The 16,277-nt window shown below is 53.0% G+C and overlaps 6 protein-coding genes across 6 annotated transcripts; 3 read left to right on the forward strand and 3 right to left on the reverse strand.

Moving 5' to 3' along the window:
• Positions 1–560: 560 nt before the first annotated feature.
• On the reverse strand, positions 561–1,645 carry BP01DRAFT_375179 (DUF614 domain protein; the record flags this gene model as incomplete). Its single annotated transcript, XM_025576878.1, has 2 exons — positions 561–796; positions 865–1,645. The coding sequence occupies 2 exons, from the start codon at positions 1,643–1,645 to the stop codon at positions 561–563; spliced, it is 1,017 nt and encodes a 338-aa protein (XP_025429769.1).
• Positions 1,646–5,026: 3,381 nt separating this feature from the next.
• On the reverse strand, positions 5,027–5,294 carry BP01DRAFT_358216 (uncharacterized protein). The gene has a single exon (XM_025575380.1). It carries the CDS (start codon positions 5,258–5,260, stop codon positions 5,093–5,095), a length of 168 nt encoding a protein of 55 aa, XP_025429770.1. The 5' UTR covers positions 5,261–5,294; the 3' UTR covers positions 5,027–5,092.
• A 736-nt stretch (positions 5,295–6,030) lies between these two features.
• BP01DRAFT_93000 (inositol polyphosphate kinase KCS1) lies at positions 6,031–10,557 on the forward strand. The gene is made up of 2 exons (XM_025580240.1): positions 6,031–8,390; positions 8,470–10,557. The coding sequence occupies exons 1-2, from the start codon at positions 6,202–6,204 to the stop codon at positions 10,403–10,405; spliced, it is 4,125 nt and encodes a 1,374-aa protein (XP_025429771.1). The 5' UTR covers positions 6,031–6,201; the 3' UTR covers positions 10,406–10,557.
• On the forward strand, positions 10,557–11,085 carry BP01DRAFT_92978 (uncharacterized protein). Its single transcript, XM_025580239.1, has one exon. The coding sequence runs from the start codon at positions 10,709–10,711 to the stop codon at positions 11,027–11,029; it is 321 nt and encodes a 106-aa protein (XP_025429772.1). The 5' UTR covers positions 10,557–10,708; the 3' UTR covers positions 11,030–11,085.
• A 46-nt stretch (positions 11,086–11,131) lies between these two features.
• On the forward strand, positions 11,132–13,836 carry BP01DRAFT_393120 (MFS general substrate transporter). Its single transcript, XM_025578215.1, has 3 exons — positions 11,132–11,699; positions 11,754–12,696; positions 12,750–13,836. The coding sequence occupies exons 1-3, from the start codon at positions 11,434–11,436 to the stop codon at positions 13,413–13,415; spliced, it is 1,875 nt and encodes a 624-aa protein (XP_025429773.1). The 5' UTR covers positions 11,132–11,433; the 3' UTR covers positions 13,416–13,836.
• Positions 13,837–14,001: 165 nt separating this feature from the next.
• On the reverse strand, positions 14,002–16,269 carry BP01DRAFT_424609 (uncharacterized protein). The gene is made up of 2 exons (XM_025579711.1): positions 14,264–16,269; positions 14,002–14,158 (listed from the first exon to the last, which is right to left on the reverse strand). The coding sequence occupies exons 1-2, from the start codon at positions 16,241–16,243 to the stop codon at positions 14,048–14,050; spliced, it is 2,091 nt and encodes a 696-aa protein (XP_025429774.1). The 5' UTR covers positions 16,244–16,269; the 3' UTR covers positions 14,002–14,047.
• Between the last annotated feature and the right edge of the window lie 8 nt (positions 16,270–16,277).

The following is a 16,277-nucleotide window of genomic DNA, read 5'->3' on the forward strand; positions in this document are numbered from 1 at the left end:
CTAAGCGGCTGCGGACTACGTACTATACCTACAGTACGCAGTAGTATTCATCACCCATAGAACATGACAGTCCACTTGCTATTCTCCATTGTATTGGGTCGAATGCCATAGCATTCAAGGCCGAGTCTGAGATGCCTTGAGAGAGTGGAGACTACTCCGTACTCTAGACTTAAACTATATACGAGACTATGCTGAACACCCGGACAATGATCTTAACTTCAATAATCAGTCCAGGTATATGATCTGTGACGTGCGACAGGTCATATTATATATAGCACGCGTCTTGAAGCGAAAGAAAGGCAAAAGCCTGTCAGCGAATGTACTGTACAAGCAGTCGGATATAGCGGATACCCGCCAGCACGCAGTATTGAGTGTCAGTTGAGGAAGTAGTATTGGTCTTCCAATTTCAGCTTGACTTCAAATCAGAAGAACCTCTTCTATATCGTGTGCTTTCTGGCTAACAAGGATATCTTACTTGATTGATACACTGCCCCTGTATGATCTCCAATTATATACTTTGTCTCAAGTACGACTTTTACGTTATATGAATAGTTGAACCATCATCTAGGGGGTGGCCCGTACGACATTTGTACTGGAGCCATGTATGGCGATACCAAAGCTGCTCCCGAAGCTCTGGCAAGATTCCCACGTTCCTCCTCGCGTTTCTTGATCTCAACTTCGTCTTGAATCAAAGTGCAGCATGTACAGCACGTTGCTCGAACGCAGTCGGATATGAGATCACCCTCGATTTTATATGCCTTGCGTACCCGCCGATGCTGGACAGAAGCCAGAAACCCTAAGATACCGCGTTAGCTCGTCGCACAGACAAATGAATTCACAGGTCGGGGGAAGTGCTCTACTCACATTGACAGCCGCAGAATAGTGCCATCGCAGTGCATGACCCATTGCAAACATGATGATCGAGCATGTTCGTGGGGTCCTCTCCACGAGACATTGTATGCAATCGATGCTGCGTTCTCCCATATAGTATACAGGGACATATTAGTCCTAGGCAGCAGGAGCCGATGTCTGTGCACCCGCATAAACTGGTCCTCCATGTGCCCCCTTTGACGACTTGATTAGGGTGTACAATCTGCCCTGGCTGATGGTAAGCCAGTATATCATGTGCTGTTGGAGTAGCGGTTATGGTCGTCGCAACTGGAGGTGGGAACTGGGGTAGTGAAGTCGAATGCAATGGGTTCGTGTCTGGTGCGACTGCCGTGGCATGACTGCTTAGTGTATGCTCTGCGGAATTTGTGTTCACTTTGATCGGAAGCGGCCCAGGACTCTGCGGAGGACATGCATGTGCGTAGTCAGGTACTACTGCCTCAGCTTTCTCTGACCGGGGTATGTCATCGGCAAAAGGAGCATAATTTGCAGGGTGTTGCTGGATGTCAGGCCCGCTTAACAAGTCATAAGAGTTCAAACCATCCTTTATGTGCTGCGCCTTCTCGTTTGAACATGGCTGTACTTGCTCTGGCACGTTTCCTTGTTCCGCTGCGAGATGGGTGGGTGCGCTTGCTGGCACAGGCGTATGTCTGAACACCCCTCCTGGGGCACGCATTTCCAATGGTGTCGCAAGGAAGGAGTACCTCTGATCCCCACCATCCAGATTGGACGTATCCAGATGGAGCTGCCTGTTCATCCTGATGATATTCTGGCGATCTCGTTGGGTGCGAGTCTCCTTCAATTGTGGACGGTATGCGTTCCCTGTGGCCTATCTCTAGCTCCAGGCGGGCGCACATGAGGTGAGTTTCAAAGTTGCGCACTCGAAGGGAAGAGTAATGATTGTCTTAATTCATCGCTCGCATATAGATCGTCCATGAAACGTTACATGTACTGAAGCGTTGCAGTCCCTCCTTGGAAGTAATCTGCAGAGGTCATCTATCCCCAAAACTTGAGGCGTTAAGATGCAGGCAGAACTAGAAACGACGCAAGAGCGACGTGGGAGGCGAGTGCATTATGTGTAGCGTGCATTGGGAGAACGATTCGCAGGGGTGGAGTTTAGAGCGCGTGAGATGGAGAACTTCATAGCGGGGAGACCAGGATCTAAATGGTCAGAGCTTCAATGATCAGGGTAGTCGTTGCGCCGAACAGCCCTTAGGCCGCACCATTCTGGGGCCCTTCCATCAGTGTCCACTTCGGTTGGCTTGGTGGTTATTCGGAAGTTCCCGTTGGGCTTTTAAGCACGTCTCATCACATCACGGTCGGCGCCGTCACATTGGCGATGGGTGCCGAAGCGCCCAAGTCCCAATGACATTGGAGGAATCCAGGCATTGCACCGCAGAAACGCAAATCCCACCACCAGCCACTGGCACCATGATTAGCGTGGCGGTAATATAGCGTCCATTGAGATGAGAATGCGAATGATTGGATTTGAAGTTAAATGAAATGACCGGGCGAGAAGTGGATGATTGGGAGCGAGGGGACTGCTGGGTGGGTGGCATGAGCTGAGCATTGCCTTCGATGTCCGAATGTTGTTTTTCCAGACTGCGTCTCACCTTGAGAATCGGTTACTCAAAGACTCCATCTTCATGGAGGCTGTACTTTGTTTGGGTGATTAGGCGATATGGTCGGGAGAAACTCGTATCCCCATCTGAAATAGCCGCTGGGTGCAGGTGCCATCCATCACATGACAAGCAGAGGAGTAGGACTAGGACTGACTCAGGATGTTTGCTCCGTCACTCCCTCCTTAGTCAACAGAACACATCGCTGAAGGAGAGCAGCAGGCTGCAGCTGGCCATTGTCCAGCTCTACATGCATTAGTATACCAATGGAAAGGGAGCGACTGCTTACGACAATGTCCTCTCGATTGACAATGGACTCAAAGCCGAAGATATTCAATTTATGGCCTGGGGCAGTACACTCCGCACAATTGGTGCAGTCCCGAAGCTTAAGCTGATGTAATTTATGAATGAGGACCCAGGTTAGAGTATTGTAGACCAAATGTCATGTTTCAAGGATATCTATAATGTTACCATAAACCCAGGACAGCCCGAAGATGGCCCTCTGTAATGCAGTGGCTGGCCAGGCATTTACATGCATACATCAAAATGATTCGAATCTTAGATATAAAGCTACGGCTGGTGATAGCTTCCTCAGTTCGAGAGCAGCATATCATTGCCAAGCACGAGAGCAGAAGAGCCATACAAAGTACCTGGGTCCAGGCGAAGCACGTAAGACCACCTCCGAGTGAGATGCGCTGCGCATAGAACTCTGCCTGCCTGATAAGCCATTCCCAGGGCCAACCAGCAGATTTCTGAGTGCAGCGATGCAAGGTATCGTTGGTCGCCCCTTGTTGAGAAATATGCTGATTGTTCCATCTTCCGTAGATAATGCACTCTGTGATCATCGAATAAATAGCAGGGATGAATGCAGAGATAAGGAACTCATGCAGTGGGATGCAATCCCCAGATACGCCCGGTATGCACAAACCAACTGTACCTATAAGGAGAATACCGGTACGTACAATGACTGATAAGGCCATTTCAGTCCGAGATGATATGCCGTCCAAAGTCGGGTCATGGTACGGATTACGGAGACTCCGTAGTCATAGCTAACGCGGCCCTTTCACACGGCGTGCAGATTGCATAAGATAGCTCCTATCAAGTCATACACTGATGAAAAGACATCGGCATGTGAATATCCCAACCTTCTCAATGAGGAGGATTGTACTAAGGCAACTTGAAACATGAACCTCGAGAAAACCTCGAGAATCTGTGATCTGTTCCCAGATCGAGATTGAGACCTGGGTGGGAAGAAGCTGCCACTGCACTACCAAGGATCAGGCACTAAGTAGTTCCGGCATTCTGGATGCCTGAGGAAGTGCACAGTGACCAGCAGGATGGTCACGTTTCCCAACGATTGGTAGATCAACTGCCCCGGGAGGGTCTGGGATCCAATGCGGAACGGGTCATGCGGCGAGAGTGGGGATGATGTCTAAGTAGTACGTATGGACTATGAACCACGGAGTGCGGGAGTACAGTACAATATTACGCGTAACATGAGCAACTTACTCTCGGTAGAGAATAATGCATTCATACCTACCTCTCCTACGCTTTCCCCCTTCTTCCGGCCTTATCCTACTACTACTACTACTACTATTACTATCACAAATCAACCAAGCAGCATGCGCAATGTCTGTCAAGGAGAAATGAGACAAGGTGTCTTATCTGAGATATCTCTTCTCACTACTAGTCAATCAGCGACAGCACGGTACCTGCTATAGACACTGCGCCCCGTATACATCTGTCGCTTATCGGACCGTCCAACATCGCATTTGGCGGGTTCCCCAAATTGCGAAACCCCACCGGTCCCCAAACCCGGTACGTATGCAAGGCATTCCAAGAATCCATTCAACATAACACTGAGGTTGTACGAGACGATTGCTCATACTTCGACATGATGCCACAGAAGACCAGTCTCATATGCAGGGAAGCGAATTTTGATCAATGATCAACTCTGCTGCACCATCCCCATCATCTTAGACAGGTACAGTACTGTTGACGACATCGCCCTCCAGTCCGGTGAGCAGTCGATCTAGTACCACTATCGTCATGGTCTGCATTCCGAGTATCCCGACAGTCCTTGCTGTAGGATACGTGGACAGAGAGTCATGAAAGGTGGTCCAAAAGTAGCGGCCATCAATCATCTGCCAGAGAATATCCACGGGGGTTCAGCACTGAAGTATCTGGTAGAATTCCAGGACTGGCCAGGAAGAGACTTGTTATGAGGAAGGGGAAAGTCCTGCAATGGATGTGTAATATTCAGTGATGATCTGTAGGGGGGCGGAGTGGTGTGCTAAGAATAGGGAGTAAAACTCCATAACAACAGTTGTAGCCTGCTGACTACCGACACTCACTCCTCTGTACTGGGGGGAGAATTTGCGTCTCTTAAGGTTTCAGTACCTACATTTCACATTCACCTGCTAGCTTGGAGACTTATTATTATTAGCTAAACCATTTCCCTTTTCTCCTGGAGGCAGTGGGGTCCAGGGATATCCAGAGTAAAAAATGATGGAAAATCCAGGGACTCAATGTCGTCGCAGTGCCTGGTGACTATTGGTTTTCTTCCGCCTGTACCCTGCCCATGACTATTGTTTTGTTGATGGGTGGTGGTGGTGGTGGTAGAGGCAGACAGAGAAGAGATGGAGAAGAGATAAAAGCAAGAATAAGGAACAAGCATTTACGGAGTAGTGTTGGCTTCTTCTAACTCCGTAGTCTGTTCTTTTTTGGTTAAGGTTTCTGAATTGAATTCCCATTTTTGCTCTGGACTCCTTTTTTGTTCTCCCTTTTAGGTGCAGCTCCTTATAAGGTGGTATCCATTTTTTTTCCCTATTCTCTTATCGAGAAAGACTCGAGCTCGAGACCCACCCAAGGCGGTGACGAGGATCCGCGTCATTTTGTCGTCTTGTTGGTTCAACCAAACGCTTTCCTTCCTTTCCTCCATTTCTCCATTCTTCAGCTTTACTTTACTGCTTTGAGACGGAGAGAAGTAGCATCTCCAGCTTTCTTCCCAACTCCAAAACTTCTTCAATTCAGTTCATTCCTTCAATCATCCCCAAGTCAATCTATCTGCCTTCTCCTGCGGCTTACTGCTCCATTAGTTCCCCCCTCTCTTCCCTCTTCTCCTCATTTTTTCCCTGCTTCTCCTCCAAAGCTACTGCACCTGGTCGCTCTAGAAGATTACCGACCTTCTGAGGTACTTCTTTTTCTCCCCATCCAACTAGTCTAGAATAGTCGCCTCCGTCATTCTTTCTCTTCCTTCTGCTCCTCCCGCTTGACCTCATTGTCCAGTACTACTTCTCTTCCAAGCCACGATAACGCCTCATTCGTGCCTGTCAGTGAGTTCCCATCTTTCCGGTCCCTGTTTAAAATAAAATATTTCAGCAATCACAACAACAAAACAACAACAAAAAAAAAATAAAAAAAAAAAATAAAAATTTCCGCACTAAAAGTTCCTTCTCAGCCTGTAAGGTGTCTACGCCTCGGAACGTGGCTAATGTTCCCTGATCTTCTCGATCGTCCCCAGTTTCCAGCGACGCCGTGACGCCAAACTCCCTTTCTCCCGCTTCTCCTTCGAGACCTGAAACACCAACCATAATCTCTCAACCTCAAATCCCAGCGCTTTTTTTTCGTCCCTTTTCCTTCGGTTCCCTTTCCCACTCTGTTCTCATCGTGCATCCCGACCAATGTCCTCCCCATGTCAAGACCTCCATCTGCGACAGACAATACCTGGTCAGGACCCCTGGTGACACCTGATGCATCTGCCCAATATGATTGCTCTGAAGCGCCGCCCGACCTCCCGCGCGACCAGCAGCGGCGCCACAACGATGCTCGGAGCCAGCTCATACATCAAGAAGCCCAGCAAGTTCCTTCTCCCTCCCGCGCCGAATCTCCCACGGCTCATCAATGGGCCAAGCCCGCCTCTACCTTTCCTCTAAAACGGCCCACTGCAGCCCCCGTGGAGAGGCTTTCCCGTCCCGATCGTTCTCATAGCCCTCAGTTGTCTGAGAGAGATAGTATCTTCGCAACTCATTACCTTCCCTCCGAGACCGACCCTGCATCCACTCCGCGGCTATCGCCCTCAGAAGATACACGTCATGAACCACCCGCATGTCTAAGTCCTCTCCTTGAGGATGTGTCTGCTTCTGCTTCTTCGGATTCTCCTGACAAGGTCTTTCCCCGCTCTAATTGCGTCGGCACCTCCCACATGGAAGTTGACGTCCGCAGGAAGCACCCGCTAGACTCTCCTTCATTGCTTCCGCCGGCAATCCCTCATTCCACTCCTTTGCTACCGGTAGACTCGGACGTGATTGTGGATGAGCAATCGGGGCTAGCACATCGGAGTGCCGCAATTCCTGCCTGGGAGAGCTTTCAACCCCTTAGAAAAGTCTCGTCTGATGTTGCGGCTAACAAGCCGGCTGCTCTAGCGGATCATCTAGCCCATCGCAGCCTTTTATCAGCCTCCCTGAATGATGCGGCATTGCCGCCTTTGCCACCATTACACTCCTCACTCTCTTCGCCCGGCATTCACTCCCCTGCCACCAGTGGCGATGCGGCTCACCAACCCTGGTCCAAGTCACACATGCATGAGGGTGCGCGTGAGAACAGACTGGAACGTAGTTCGAGTCGCAGTCGGCGTGGCAGAGTTGAGCAGTCTATAGAAGCCAACCTGACCAATGCGGAACCCGCCTCTCATGTGCGCAGCCGTAAGTCGAGTCACTACCTGGGCCTGTTCAAGGAAAATACTACCTCTCCCGATCGAAAAAGACGAGAGGAGCGCGCAGGCAGACATGATGATTCTGCAGATCACCCTGATGCACACCACCTGGTCACTCAATCAGAGCCTCGCTTCGCTCGGGAGCATTGTGACTCTCCGTTGGAACTGCCATCCCCGTTGGAAGATGGAGAACTCAGGAGTGCCAAGAGTTTAACGCAGCTGTCGCTCTCTGATGCTCCACTGATCTTGCCGAGTATCGAGGGCGATAATGGTCAGACGAGGCATGGGGATAACGTCATCAAACCACAGCCTCGAGCCCTCCCTCGAAGTCTTTTGGAGGAAATCCGCAACTTTCATCTCACGCCCGGAGGCGCCCGTGGCACGTCTTTTTCGCGGAGTATCCCCACCCAGTTTGCTGAACGAGGACGGGACTATTTCTCCAAAGACCATGCAAGCGGCATTCTAGGCTCACACCTGTCTACATCCGACTCAGACCGGGAACAGCCTCGCCCATTGGACGAGGAAGAAGAGCAAATATCGTCTGCCGTCTATTTCCCCCATGAGCGCGTCACGATAGCAGAGGAGGTTGATTCCATCTCATCGTATCCGGACACTGATCATGGCGTGGCGCCGATCGATATCTCGACTGCGCAAAATGGCCACGTGCGGATGCCACAGAGACATGTTTCTGATGAGCCGGAAGGTAATCATGTGGACATATCTCTTCGCTCTAAGAATGATAGTAGAATCCTCCACGGCGACCTACAGAGCGTGCCAAATGCTCCATTAGAAGAACATAATGAAGAGTCTTTTGCTTCCATTCCCGAGCGCACCACTGATTATTATTCCACCGAATCCGAGTTCGCTTCCGCTGACGATAGCGGGATGTCGGTACGTGACGAGGAGTCAAGCTTGACGGACGAAGCCGATGTCACACCCACTGCCACCCCAACTCAAGGCCCGCGGTTTCCGCGTGCGCGGCGCAAGCATGTCAATGCGGCACCCCTTGGTGCAGTTGAGCTCAAACCTTATCGTCACCAAGTCGGTGGCCATACAACCGTCTTTCGATTTTCTAGACGGGCAGTCTGCAAGCAGCTCAACAACCGGGAAAACGAATTCTACGAGCGTATCGAGCGCAGACACCCGGAGATGCTGATGTTTCTGCCAAGGTACGTATATCATGTTCTCAATCCACCCGCTCAATATTACTGGGACGCCGAAAACGGCCTCAACTAACACTATTGACAGATACATTGGCGTCCTCAACGTCACTTTCTCAAAGACACCCAAACGACCCAAAGACCCAATTCAGACCAATGGAGAGCACAGAGATGCCAACCATGCTGCAAGCCATCCTAACCCTGCTGATAGCAGAGATACGACAGGGGCAAGCAGCTCATACCCCTCTAACAACACGGAGCAGCCACGCATCTTCAGCCAAAAGCAGGTCACCGGCATTATTCCGCAGGTGATACTGGAAAACAATAGACATATCATCCCAGCAGATCTGTTCTCATATTGTCAGCGTCCAAAGACTGCCGATGGATCCATGACTCAGCGGCGCTTCTCGACCGGGATCGAATCTATGTCAAGCAGACCGAATGGACATGAATGCTCAGCGGATGGTCAACTATCTCCCCAGGCGCTGAAGAAAAAGCAATGGGGCGCCACGACCGTTAACAGACAATTGCAAGAGCAAGTACTTCGTGAAGTTTTTAGTCCCCCTGCTATTCACCATCGACGCCACGCACGCGGCCACCTCAACTTGCCGAGGACATCATCGGATAGCGTTCGCCGTAGAGTTAATCTCTCGGAAGACCGAACTTTAAGCCGGCGCACTGCTTCTGTCGAAGATGCCTTGCCGCAATCTGCTGGAATCAGTATTTCAAAGCAGACAAACGATGGACCCGGGCTGTCTTCATCGGCCTCCACAGCGTTGGAAGCGGCTCGTAATCGGCTTGAGAAGGTCCGGACTGAAGAGACGCCTCCACGTGCTAGCTCACTTTCTCGAACTCGGCCCATGAGACGCCGCCGTTCAGGGAGCGGGTTGCAGAGACGGGGAAGCCTAGGCTCCGGAGAAGGTGGAGGAGAGCTCCTGTTCTATGATGACGATGGCTACGGGGGTGATAAAGAGGACGGTGTCTTCCCGATGGAAGGTGATGTACCTATTAAATCGCCATCGGAACGTCGAATTGCAGATGAATTCGGCCCGCCGCTTCCCAGCGCCAAAGCCGCCGCTACAGCCAAGTCTGCCGATCTGCCCTCCAACGGACTTTTAGGCTTGGCTTCTAGAAATGACGATCATGTACCGCTTCCCTCCAACCCCAAAGAGGCGCAGACACGCAAAGATGACAGGGTTCAATTCTTTCTCTTGCTGGAGGATTTGACAGCCGGCATGAACAAGCCTTGCGTACTGGATTTGAAGATGGGAACGCGTCAGTATGGCATTGAGGCTGATGAGAAGAAGCGCAAATCTCAACGACGCAAGTGCCAGTCAACCACTTCCCAGCAGCTAGGTGTGCGCTTATGTGGCATGCAAACCTGGAATGTGAAGAAACAAGAGTACTCATTTGAGGACAAATACTTTGGCCGAGATTTGAAGGCAGGGCGTGAATTCCAGGATGCTCTTACACGGTTTCTTTATGACGGCGCGAGTCAACGAAGTGTGACGAAGAAAATCCCTGTTATTTTGGAGAAACTCGCGAAGTTGGAAAATATGATTCGAAGGCTCAAGCGCTATCGTCTATACGCTAGCAGCCTTCTGATTCTCTATGATGGTGACCCAAACCCGGCGGCCAAAGCGTCTCCCGCCAACAGTCGATCAGGATCTGGCACCATGCGAGATCACTTGCAACGTCGGAGCTCTGACGATGGTTATCCGGATGTTCAGCTGAAGATCGTGGACTTCGCAAACTGCGTGACAGGCGAGGATGAGATATCTCCCGATGCTCCCTGTCCGCCCCAGCATCCGGACGATATCGACCGTGGCTATCTGCGCGGACTGCGGACGCTACGGATGTACTTTCAACGGATTCTCAAAGAGGTCAGCCACGACGACTACATTGAACGAGGCGAGGGTGAGGCTATCGCCCTGGGATCCCGGCACTCGGAGCAGGACGAGTCATCAGAGCGTTACTGGGATGACAGCGTCTTGGACAGTGACCCCGGTGAAGTCAGCTTCTAGGGGTGGCTTTCCGAGCTGTGTCATGGTGGCCTTGTGCGTAAAGCATTCTTTCTCGAATCATCTGCCCCAGCCTAGCCTCGCACCCTTGCCGCACCTTCTCCATAATATGCTCGACCAAGCGATGTTTCGGAAACTCTCACCGCAGTCGAGATCGATGTTCGAAAACTGTAGAAGGTTATCTTGTGGCAAGCCAAACGATACTGACGAATAATCACGGCATTATGCTCCCTAATCAAGCTCTGCCTATTCATGCCTGGAGCATGGTAGAGGAAGGGCTATCTACTGCGACCATATGCATATGGCATGTACGAAATTGTTTTCGAAAGCTTTTCCTTTGTCTCTGTTTCTGATGGTCGACTCCGGCTCGCTCCTTTTCTTGGACATGTTTTACTGCTCTATACCTCCTGGAAGTGGGTGCAAAGCTCTGGGATCTTTAATTGTGTTCTTTGTTGGTTGTTCTTCTTCCTATACTTTTCTTTCATTCCTTCATCATTCCTAGTGCGAGAGGGTATTGTTTTGAGACTTGTGGAGCTTGTGTACATACATATGGGCGTAGTGGCTAGACAAGAACTCCTAATTTGTATACTCGGTATGGCCCCGGACAATTGCGTAAGAAAACGATAGAATCACGTGCCGTGTCGGGACGATAAGGCGGTAGGGACCTTATCTAATCGCCCATCATTCCTCGGTCGGTTCGTCTCCTTACGTGCTGTACTTCCTCTACCCACGAGTTCAGCTCTTCTTATATGAATCCACATTGTTGACATCGTTAAGCTTGCATTGACTGCACCTTCTTTCATTCTTTTGGCCTAGCAATCTCAGGCGATTCGATAGACTCAGCTGACCGGACACTCTCTGGTCTATGAGTACATCCCCACTCGCTCGGTCCTTTGCTCCGGATGACGACGATAGTGTCCGCCTCCACCTGAGGAGTCACATTCGCGACCATCACTCCTTTCTGTCTCACACGCTCCTCACCGACTCTCCTTCCATTCCCATCCCAGAATTTTTCTGGGACTCAACGCAGCATGCCAGGATCCAATGGGCAAGTAACCCCGGTCATCGACAAGCGAGATTTCGACTCTCACCGTCCGCTGTTGGACGGGTTCGATAACGGTGCGGATCGGGAGGAGCGCGGAGCTATCCAGTCACGACCCGTATCGAGACTAGGCGCGGCCAACGAAGAGGACGGGCTACTAAATGGTGTGGTTGAGGAAATCCTGGAACGAGATCGCAAAAAGATGGCCAAGGAGGTTGTGCGAATTGGGAGCTTTGTCTGGGGCGTAATCACCTGGTGAGTCCAATCGGCAGAGAATAGTGCGCTTCAAACAGACGTCTTGCTCATCAGCTATCAATCGATCGCTCTCAGTCTAGGAGCCGGGAGCATCACGGCCTTCTCTCTCTATGGCCCCCTCCTACTCACCCGCCTTCATTACACCCAACTGCGGGTCAACGCCGTTGCAATCGCCGCGGAGGTCTCAATGTACCTCCCTGTACCGCTGTTTGGCTATCTCTGCGACCGATACTCTCCGTCACCTCTCGCTCTAGTATCCGGGGTCGTGTTCGGGATCGGTTACTGGCTAGCTGCCCTTGCTTATCGTAGCGGACCGCCGCCCGATGCCGGCGGTCAAGGCTGGCCCTTCTGGGCGATGATCGTGGCATTCATTGCCATTGGTACGGCCACAAGTTGCATGTATTTGGCGGCGGTGACGACGTGCGCAAAGAACTTCGGCCGGGGCAAGCACAAGGGAATCATGCTTGCGGTTCCCATCGCCGGGTTCGGGCTGAGTGGCATGTGGCAGAGTCAAGTGGGAACATACCTGCTCTATGAACCCAATGAGGATGGCAGCCGTGGTGATGTTGATGTGTATAGATATTTCGCCTTCCTCTCTCTGTTGCTGCTCTGCATCGGACTCGTTGGTACGTTTGCCCTGAGGATCGTGGACGAGGACGAGGAGAAGTACATCGATGATGCGGTCGAAGAACTCGAAAGGAGCGGGCTCCTCGAGGAAAGCGAGTTCTTCCGGTCGAGGGATGAGGTGCGCTCGGCGTACGGGACATTCGCGCGAGCGGAGGACGCCACCGACTCCGATGAGGAGCGTACACTGGTCCGGTCGGAAGAGGAGCTGGAAGCAGCACGACTCGACAAGCAGAGGGAAGAGGAGGAGCGGCGGAAGAAGAACTGGCTTTTGAACTATGAGACGAAGGTTTTCCTTGCAGACAGATCGATGTGGTGGCTCGCGATGGGCTTTTTTCTGGTCACAGGGCCCGGCGAGGCCTACATCAACAATGTAAGCATCACCACCTGAGATCCAGCCGGTCAGGCATTCACTAACTCATTTAGCTGGGGACCATCGTACAAACTCTGAACCCGATCACAACCCTTCCTCATGCCCCATCCCCCGCAGGTCTACCTTCCACCCATGTCACCACCGTTGCGTTAACCTCAACGATTGCCCGACTCCTCACCGGCTCGCTCTCTGACTTCTTCGCCCCGCAAGCCCGTCCCCTGTTGCCCGGTGGCAACCCCGACATCACCCGCCCAGCCTCACCGACGGGACCCGGAAACCGAGTCACCTTTTCCCGCCTCGCGTTCCTCCTCCCCTCCGCGCTCCTGCTGTCCCTAGGCTACCTCCTCCTCGCCTCCCCCCTGCCCCTCCAATACCCCGGTCTCACCCACATCACTACGGCGCTCGTCGGCCTCGGCTACGGCAGCGCCTTCTCCCTCGTCCCCATCATCATCTCCGTAGTCTGGGGCGTGGAGAACTTCGGCACGAACTGGGGCATTGTCGCCATGGTCCCCGCCGCCGGTGCCGCGGCCTGGGGCCTGATCTACTCGCGAGGCTACCAGGACGCCACGGACGGCGGCAACAGCACGCCCAACGGCCAGTGTCTCGGCTGGCGGTGCTATGGGTTCTGGGCCGTTGGGTGCACCGTGAGTGTCTGGGTGGCCATCGGGGCCTGGCTGCTTGCCTGGAGGCAGTGGCGGAGGCGGGGGGTTGTAGTCTGAGAGAGATGGTTCATTCCAGGTAGAAAGTGTTGTCTGCCATCTACCTTCATTTGTCTTGTCGCTACCTACCATATCTGAGTCCTGGTGCAAATTGGTTTACTTGCTGGTGATATTTGGGGTATCTTGACATTGTTGAGTATATAGATCGTGATTTACTTCCTGTGGGGAGTTGGTTTACAATTCGAGCATAGGGGACCTGTCTAGCCATTGTGCATTGCTCTTCGAATCTCGTTTTCATTGTTGCCATGCTGTTTATTCTTTTATCAATCCTCTCAAACCGTCAGTTCTTGCGAGCATGAGCGGGGTCGGTGGGCTTGCTGTTGCAGTGATCTATGTATGTATTCCGAGCCAGCCCTCAAATTGCCTAGCGAAGCTTCCATCAACGCATGTCATATCTGAGTCTCATTAAGGATAACCCCCGGAAGGATTCATGTTGACTGCTCGGTTGTCTGAACGTCATGACTGCGAAGAGACTGGTCTGCAGATTCAGGTTGATAAGGCACGATCTTAGCGCCGCTCCCCGTAAGAATAGCGAAACAAAGCGCACGTGACTTGGAGGTGCTTATATAGCCCCCCCCCCCCAAAGGCCCCATTCAATACAGAAATCTCAATGTACTGTAGGTGTCTACGCATCAAACATCCGTGGAGGAAGGATCCATCCCCATAAACACCTTGTACAGCCGTCTACTCGCCGCCGGGCCGATGCGCGAGTCAGTGAGTGCGCCGTTCTTGTTGGCGGATTTCTATGCAGACAGTGTTAGTATGCATTCGCTCCGTTCATTTGCCTAGTTCGCTGTCCGGGGGGGAGGGGGTTCGGTGAAGATAGAATAAGAGGAACAGGGGCGTACCTTCACATCCTCCAACAGAGCCGGCCCCTCACGGCGCATCGCGCGCACCAGGTCGAGTACACTCGGGTACCGCTCGGCAATACCGTAGGCCATACTGGCGGTGATGCGGTGGACCTCCTGCAGCATCTTGACGAAGGTGTCGGAGCGGTTCTCGCCGGGCTTGACCTGGCCGACGTCCATACAGAAGGCGGAGTCGTTGACGTTCATGCGCTCGCGCCGGTAGGGCACGGTGGAGATGTGCTCGGTGAAGTTCTTGATCCACTCGGCCGAGTCGGCGGGCGCGGACGTGTGGTGAATCAGGCAGCCGTGCGTGACCTGGAGGCCGAGAAGGGCGTCTTCGATGGTGTCGTCGTCGACGGGCGGGGTGGTTTCGGCGGTGTTCTGTGGTTGTTGCTTCTTTTTACGGCGGGAGGAGGAGAAGGTTTGTGTTGTGGTGGTGGTGGCGGCGGCGGCGGCGGCTTCGTCGTACTGGCGGCGGACTTCGGCGACGTAGGCTCTGTTGCGGGAGTTGTTATTCTTGCGCATCCACGCAGTAAGGCCTTCAATGAGGTAGATCGGGGTGCGGCCGGGGTATGCGGACTTCAGGGTCTGGATGTGTTGCTCTAGCGGGGGGCTGGCCGTCTGTGGCGAAGCACTACCGGGGGTGATGATCATGTCGATCAACTCCTGCGCTGGGACGAGACAGAGCACATGCTCTTTCTCCTCGCGGATATGCGGGGCGCATGGCTCCCAGTACCCGAGGGCTTCGTTGTATATGGCTTTGATTTTGCGACGCCACTTGACGATACTCGGGATCGAGCTCGTGAAGAAGGACAGTTCCACCCCGAGATGCTTCATAAACTCCGTGGTCTGGTTTCCGATACTGGTCCCTTCAAACGTCGAGGCAAGGTCGATCAGCATCTCGGGCGTCGACTCTTTCCGGCCCACCTTCAACTTGTTGACCTCGGCGATGTCCGCCGCCAGCTGCTTCTCGCGGGCCTTCTCTTCCTTGGCTCTCTGTTTGCGCTCCTTCTCGCGCCGCCGTTCCTCTTCTCGTTGCGCCTTGGCGGCCTCCCGTTCGCGCGCTTTAGCATCCTTCTCCGCGCTCGTGCGGGCGGTGGCTTTGCGTGGTTTCCGGGCGGTAGTCGTACTTGGACCGTCCATCTCATCATCCTCGATAACATCGTCCGCAACCTTATCTTTCTTGTGCCGTCGAGGTGCCGTGGTATTTCTAGGCCCAGTTCCCGTGGTGTTGTCTTGGGTTTGTTGAAGATTAGCGAGTAAAGCCGCCGTGCGACTGGAGAAAGCGCCCGCTGTCGTCGGAGGCTGCCAAGGACGTTCAAGGAGCTCGTCGATGTCGGGAAAATGAATCTGGTCACTGCTGAAGTCCTCAATATTCTCCCGCCTGGTGGACCTTGCCGCACTCGAGTGCTCGTGGTGATCGATGCGATCAACTCGGCTATTAGACCTCGCCGCGGGCAACTGTTCGCGCAGGGTGTCCTGTTCGTCTTCGTCGAGTGCGATGATATCCCTGGTACGAGGGGGCGGTAACGGTAGCGAGATTGGAGCAGCAAGAGCAGTGTCTCTGGGTTCGGGGGCAGAGGAGGTGAACGTGATCGGGTCGGACTCCCCGGTCCATGCTGGAAGTTTCGGGAGGGCAGGGCCGGGACCTGGGCCAAGGCCTGGGCCAGGGCCTTCGGACGATAAGATCACATCCTCGTCGGAAAATAGGAATAGGTCATTCTTGTATGTTTTTGGGAGGGAGGGCTGTCGGGAACGCGGGGGCGGGGGAGGAGGTTGAAGGGCTTCGTGGCTCAGACGGCGACGTTTTGCTGGGTTGTCGAGGTCGAGATCGTCTTCCCATGTGAAAGCGGAGAGGTCAACCTCGTCGAAGGACGCGGGGGCGGGCGGAGTGGAGTGGGCTCGTCTCGCAGAGGACAATTCGTGTCGGTCTACCGGAGGAGGCGGCGTCGAAGAGAGAAGACTGATAACCTCTGGCATTATGTTGTGATGAGCGAACAGTTAACCCAAGGTC

This window comes from Aspergillus saccharolyticus, assembly GCF_003184585.1.
Source record: "Aspergillus saccharolyticus JOP 1030-1 unplaced genomic scaffold BP01scaffold_24, whole genome shotgun sequence".
Taxonomy (NCBI): Eukaryota; Fungi; Ascomycota; class Eurotiomycetes; order Eurotiales; family Aspergillaceae; genus Aspergillus; species Aspergillus saccharolyticus.

What these genes read in the sequence shown, in the direction of transcription:
- BP01DRAFT_424609 (XM_025579711.1), bottom strand. Translation starts at nt 16,243, where the DNA reads ATGCCAGAGGTTATCAGTCTTCTCTCTTCGACGCCGCCTCCTCCGGTA. An exon ending in CTCTGTTGGAGGATGTGAAG is followed by an intron (nt 14,159 to 14,263) that starts GTACGCCCCTGT and finishes CTGTCTGCATAG; the next exon opens with AAATCCGCCAACAAGAACGG.
- BP01DRAFT_358216 (XM_025575380.1), bottom strand. Translation starts at nt 5,260, where the DNA reads ATGGGAATTCAATTCAGAAACCTTAACCAAAAAAGAACAGACTACGGA.
- BP01DRAFT_93000 (XM_025580240.1), top strand. Translation starts at nt 6,202, where the DNA reads ATGTCAAGACCTCCATCTGCGACAGACAATACCTGGTCAGGACCCCTG. An exon ending in ATGCTGATGTTTCTGCCAAG is followed by an intron (nt 8,391 to 8,469) that starts GTACGTATATCA and finishes CACTATTGACAG; the next exon opens with ATACATTGGCGTCCTCAACG.
- BP01DRAFT_92978 (XM_025580239.1), top strand. Translation starts at nt 10,709, where the DNA reads ATGTACGAAATTGTTTTCGAAAGCTTTTCCTTTGTCTCTGTTTCTGAT.
- BP01DRAFT_393120 (XM_025578215.1), top strand. Translation starts at nt 11,434, where the DNA reads ATGCCAGGATCCAATGGGCAAGTAACCCCGGTCATCGACAAGCGAGAT. An exon ending in GTCTGGGGCGTAATCACCTG is followed by an intron (nt 11,700 to 11,753) that starts GTGAGTCCAATC and finishes CTTGCTCATCAG; the next exon opens with CTATCAATCGATCGCTCTCA. An exon ending in GCGAGGCCTACATCAACAAT is followed by an intron (nt 12,697 to 12,749) that starts GTAAGCATCACC and finishes TAACTCATTTAG; the next exon opens with CTGGGGACCATCGTACAAAC.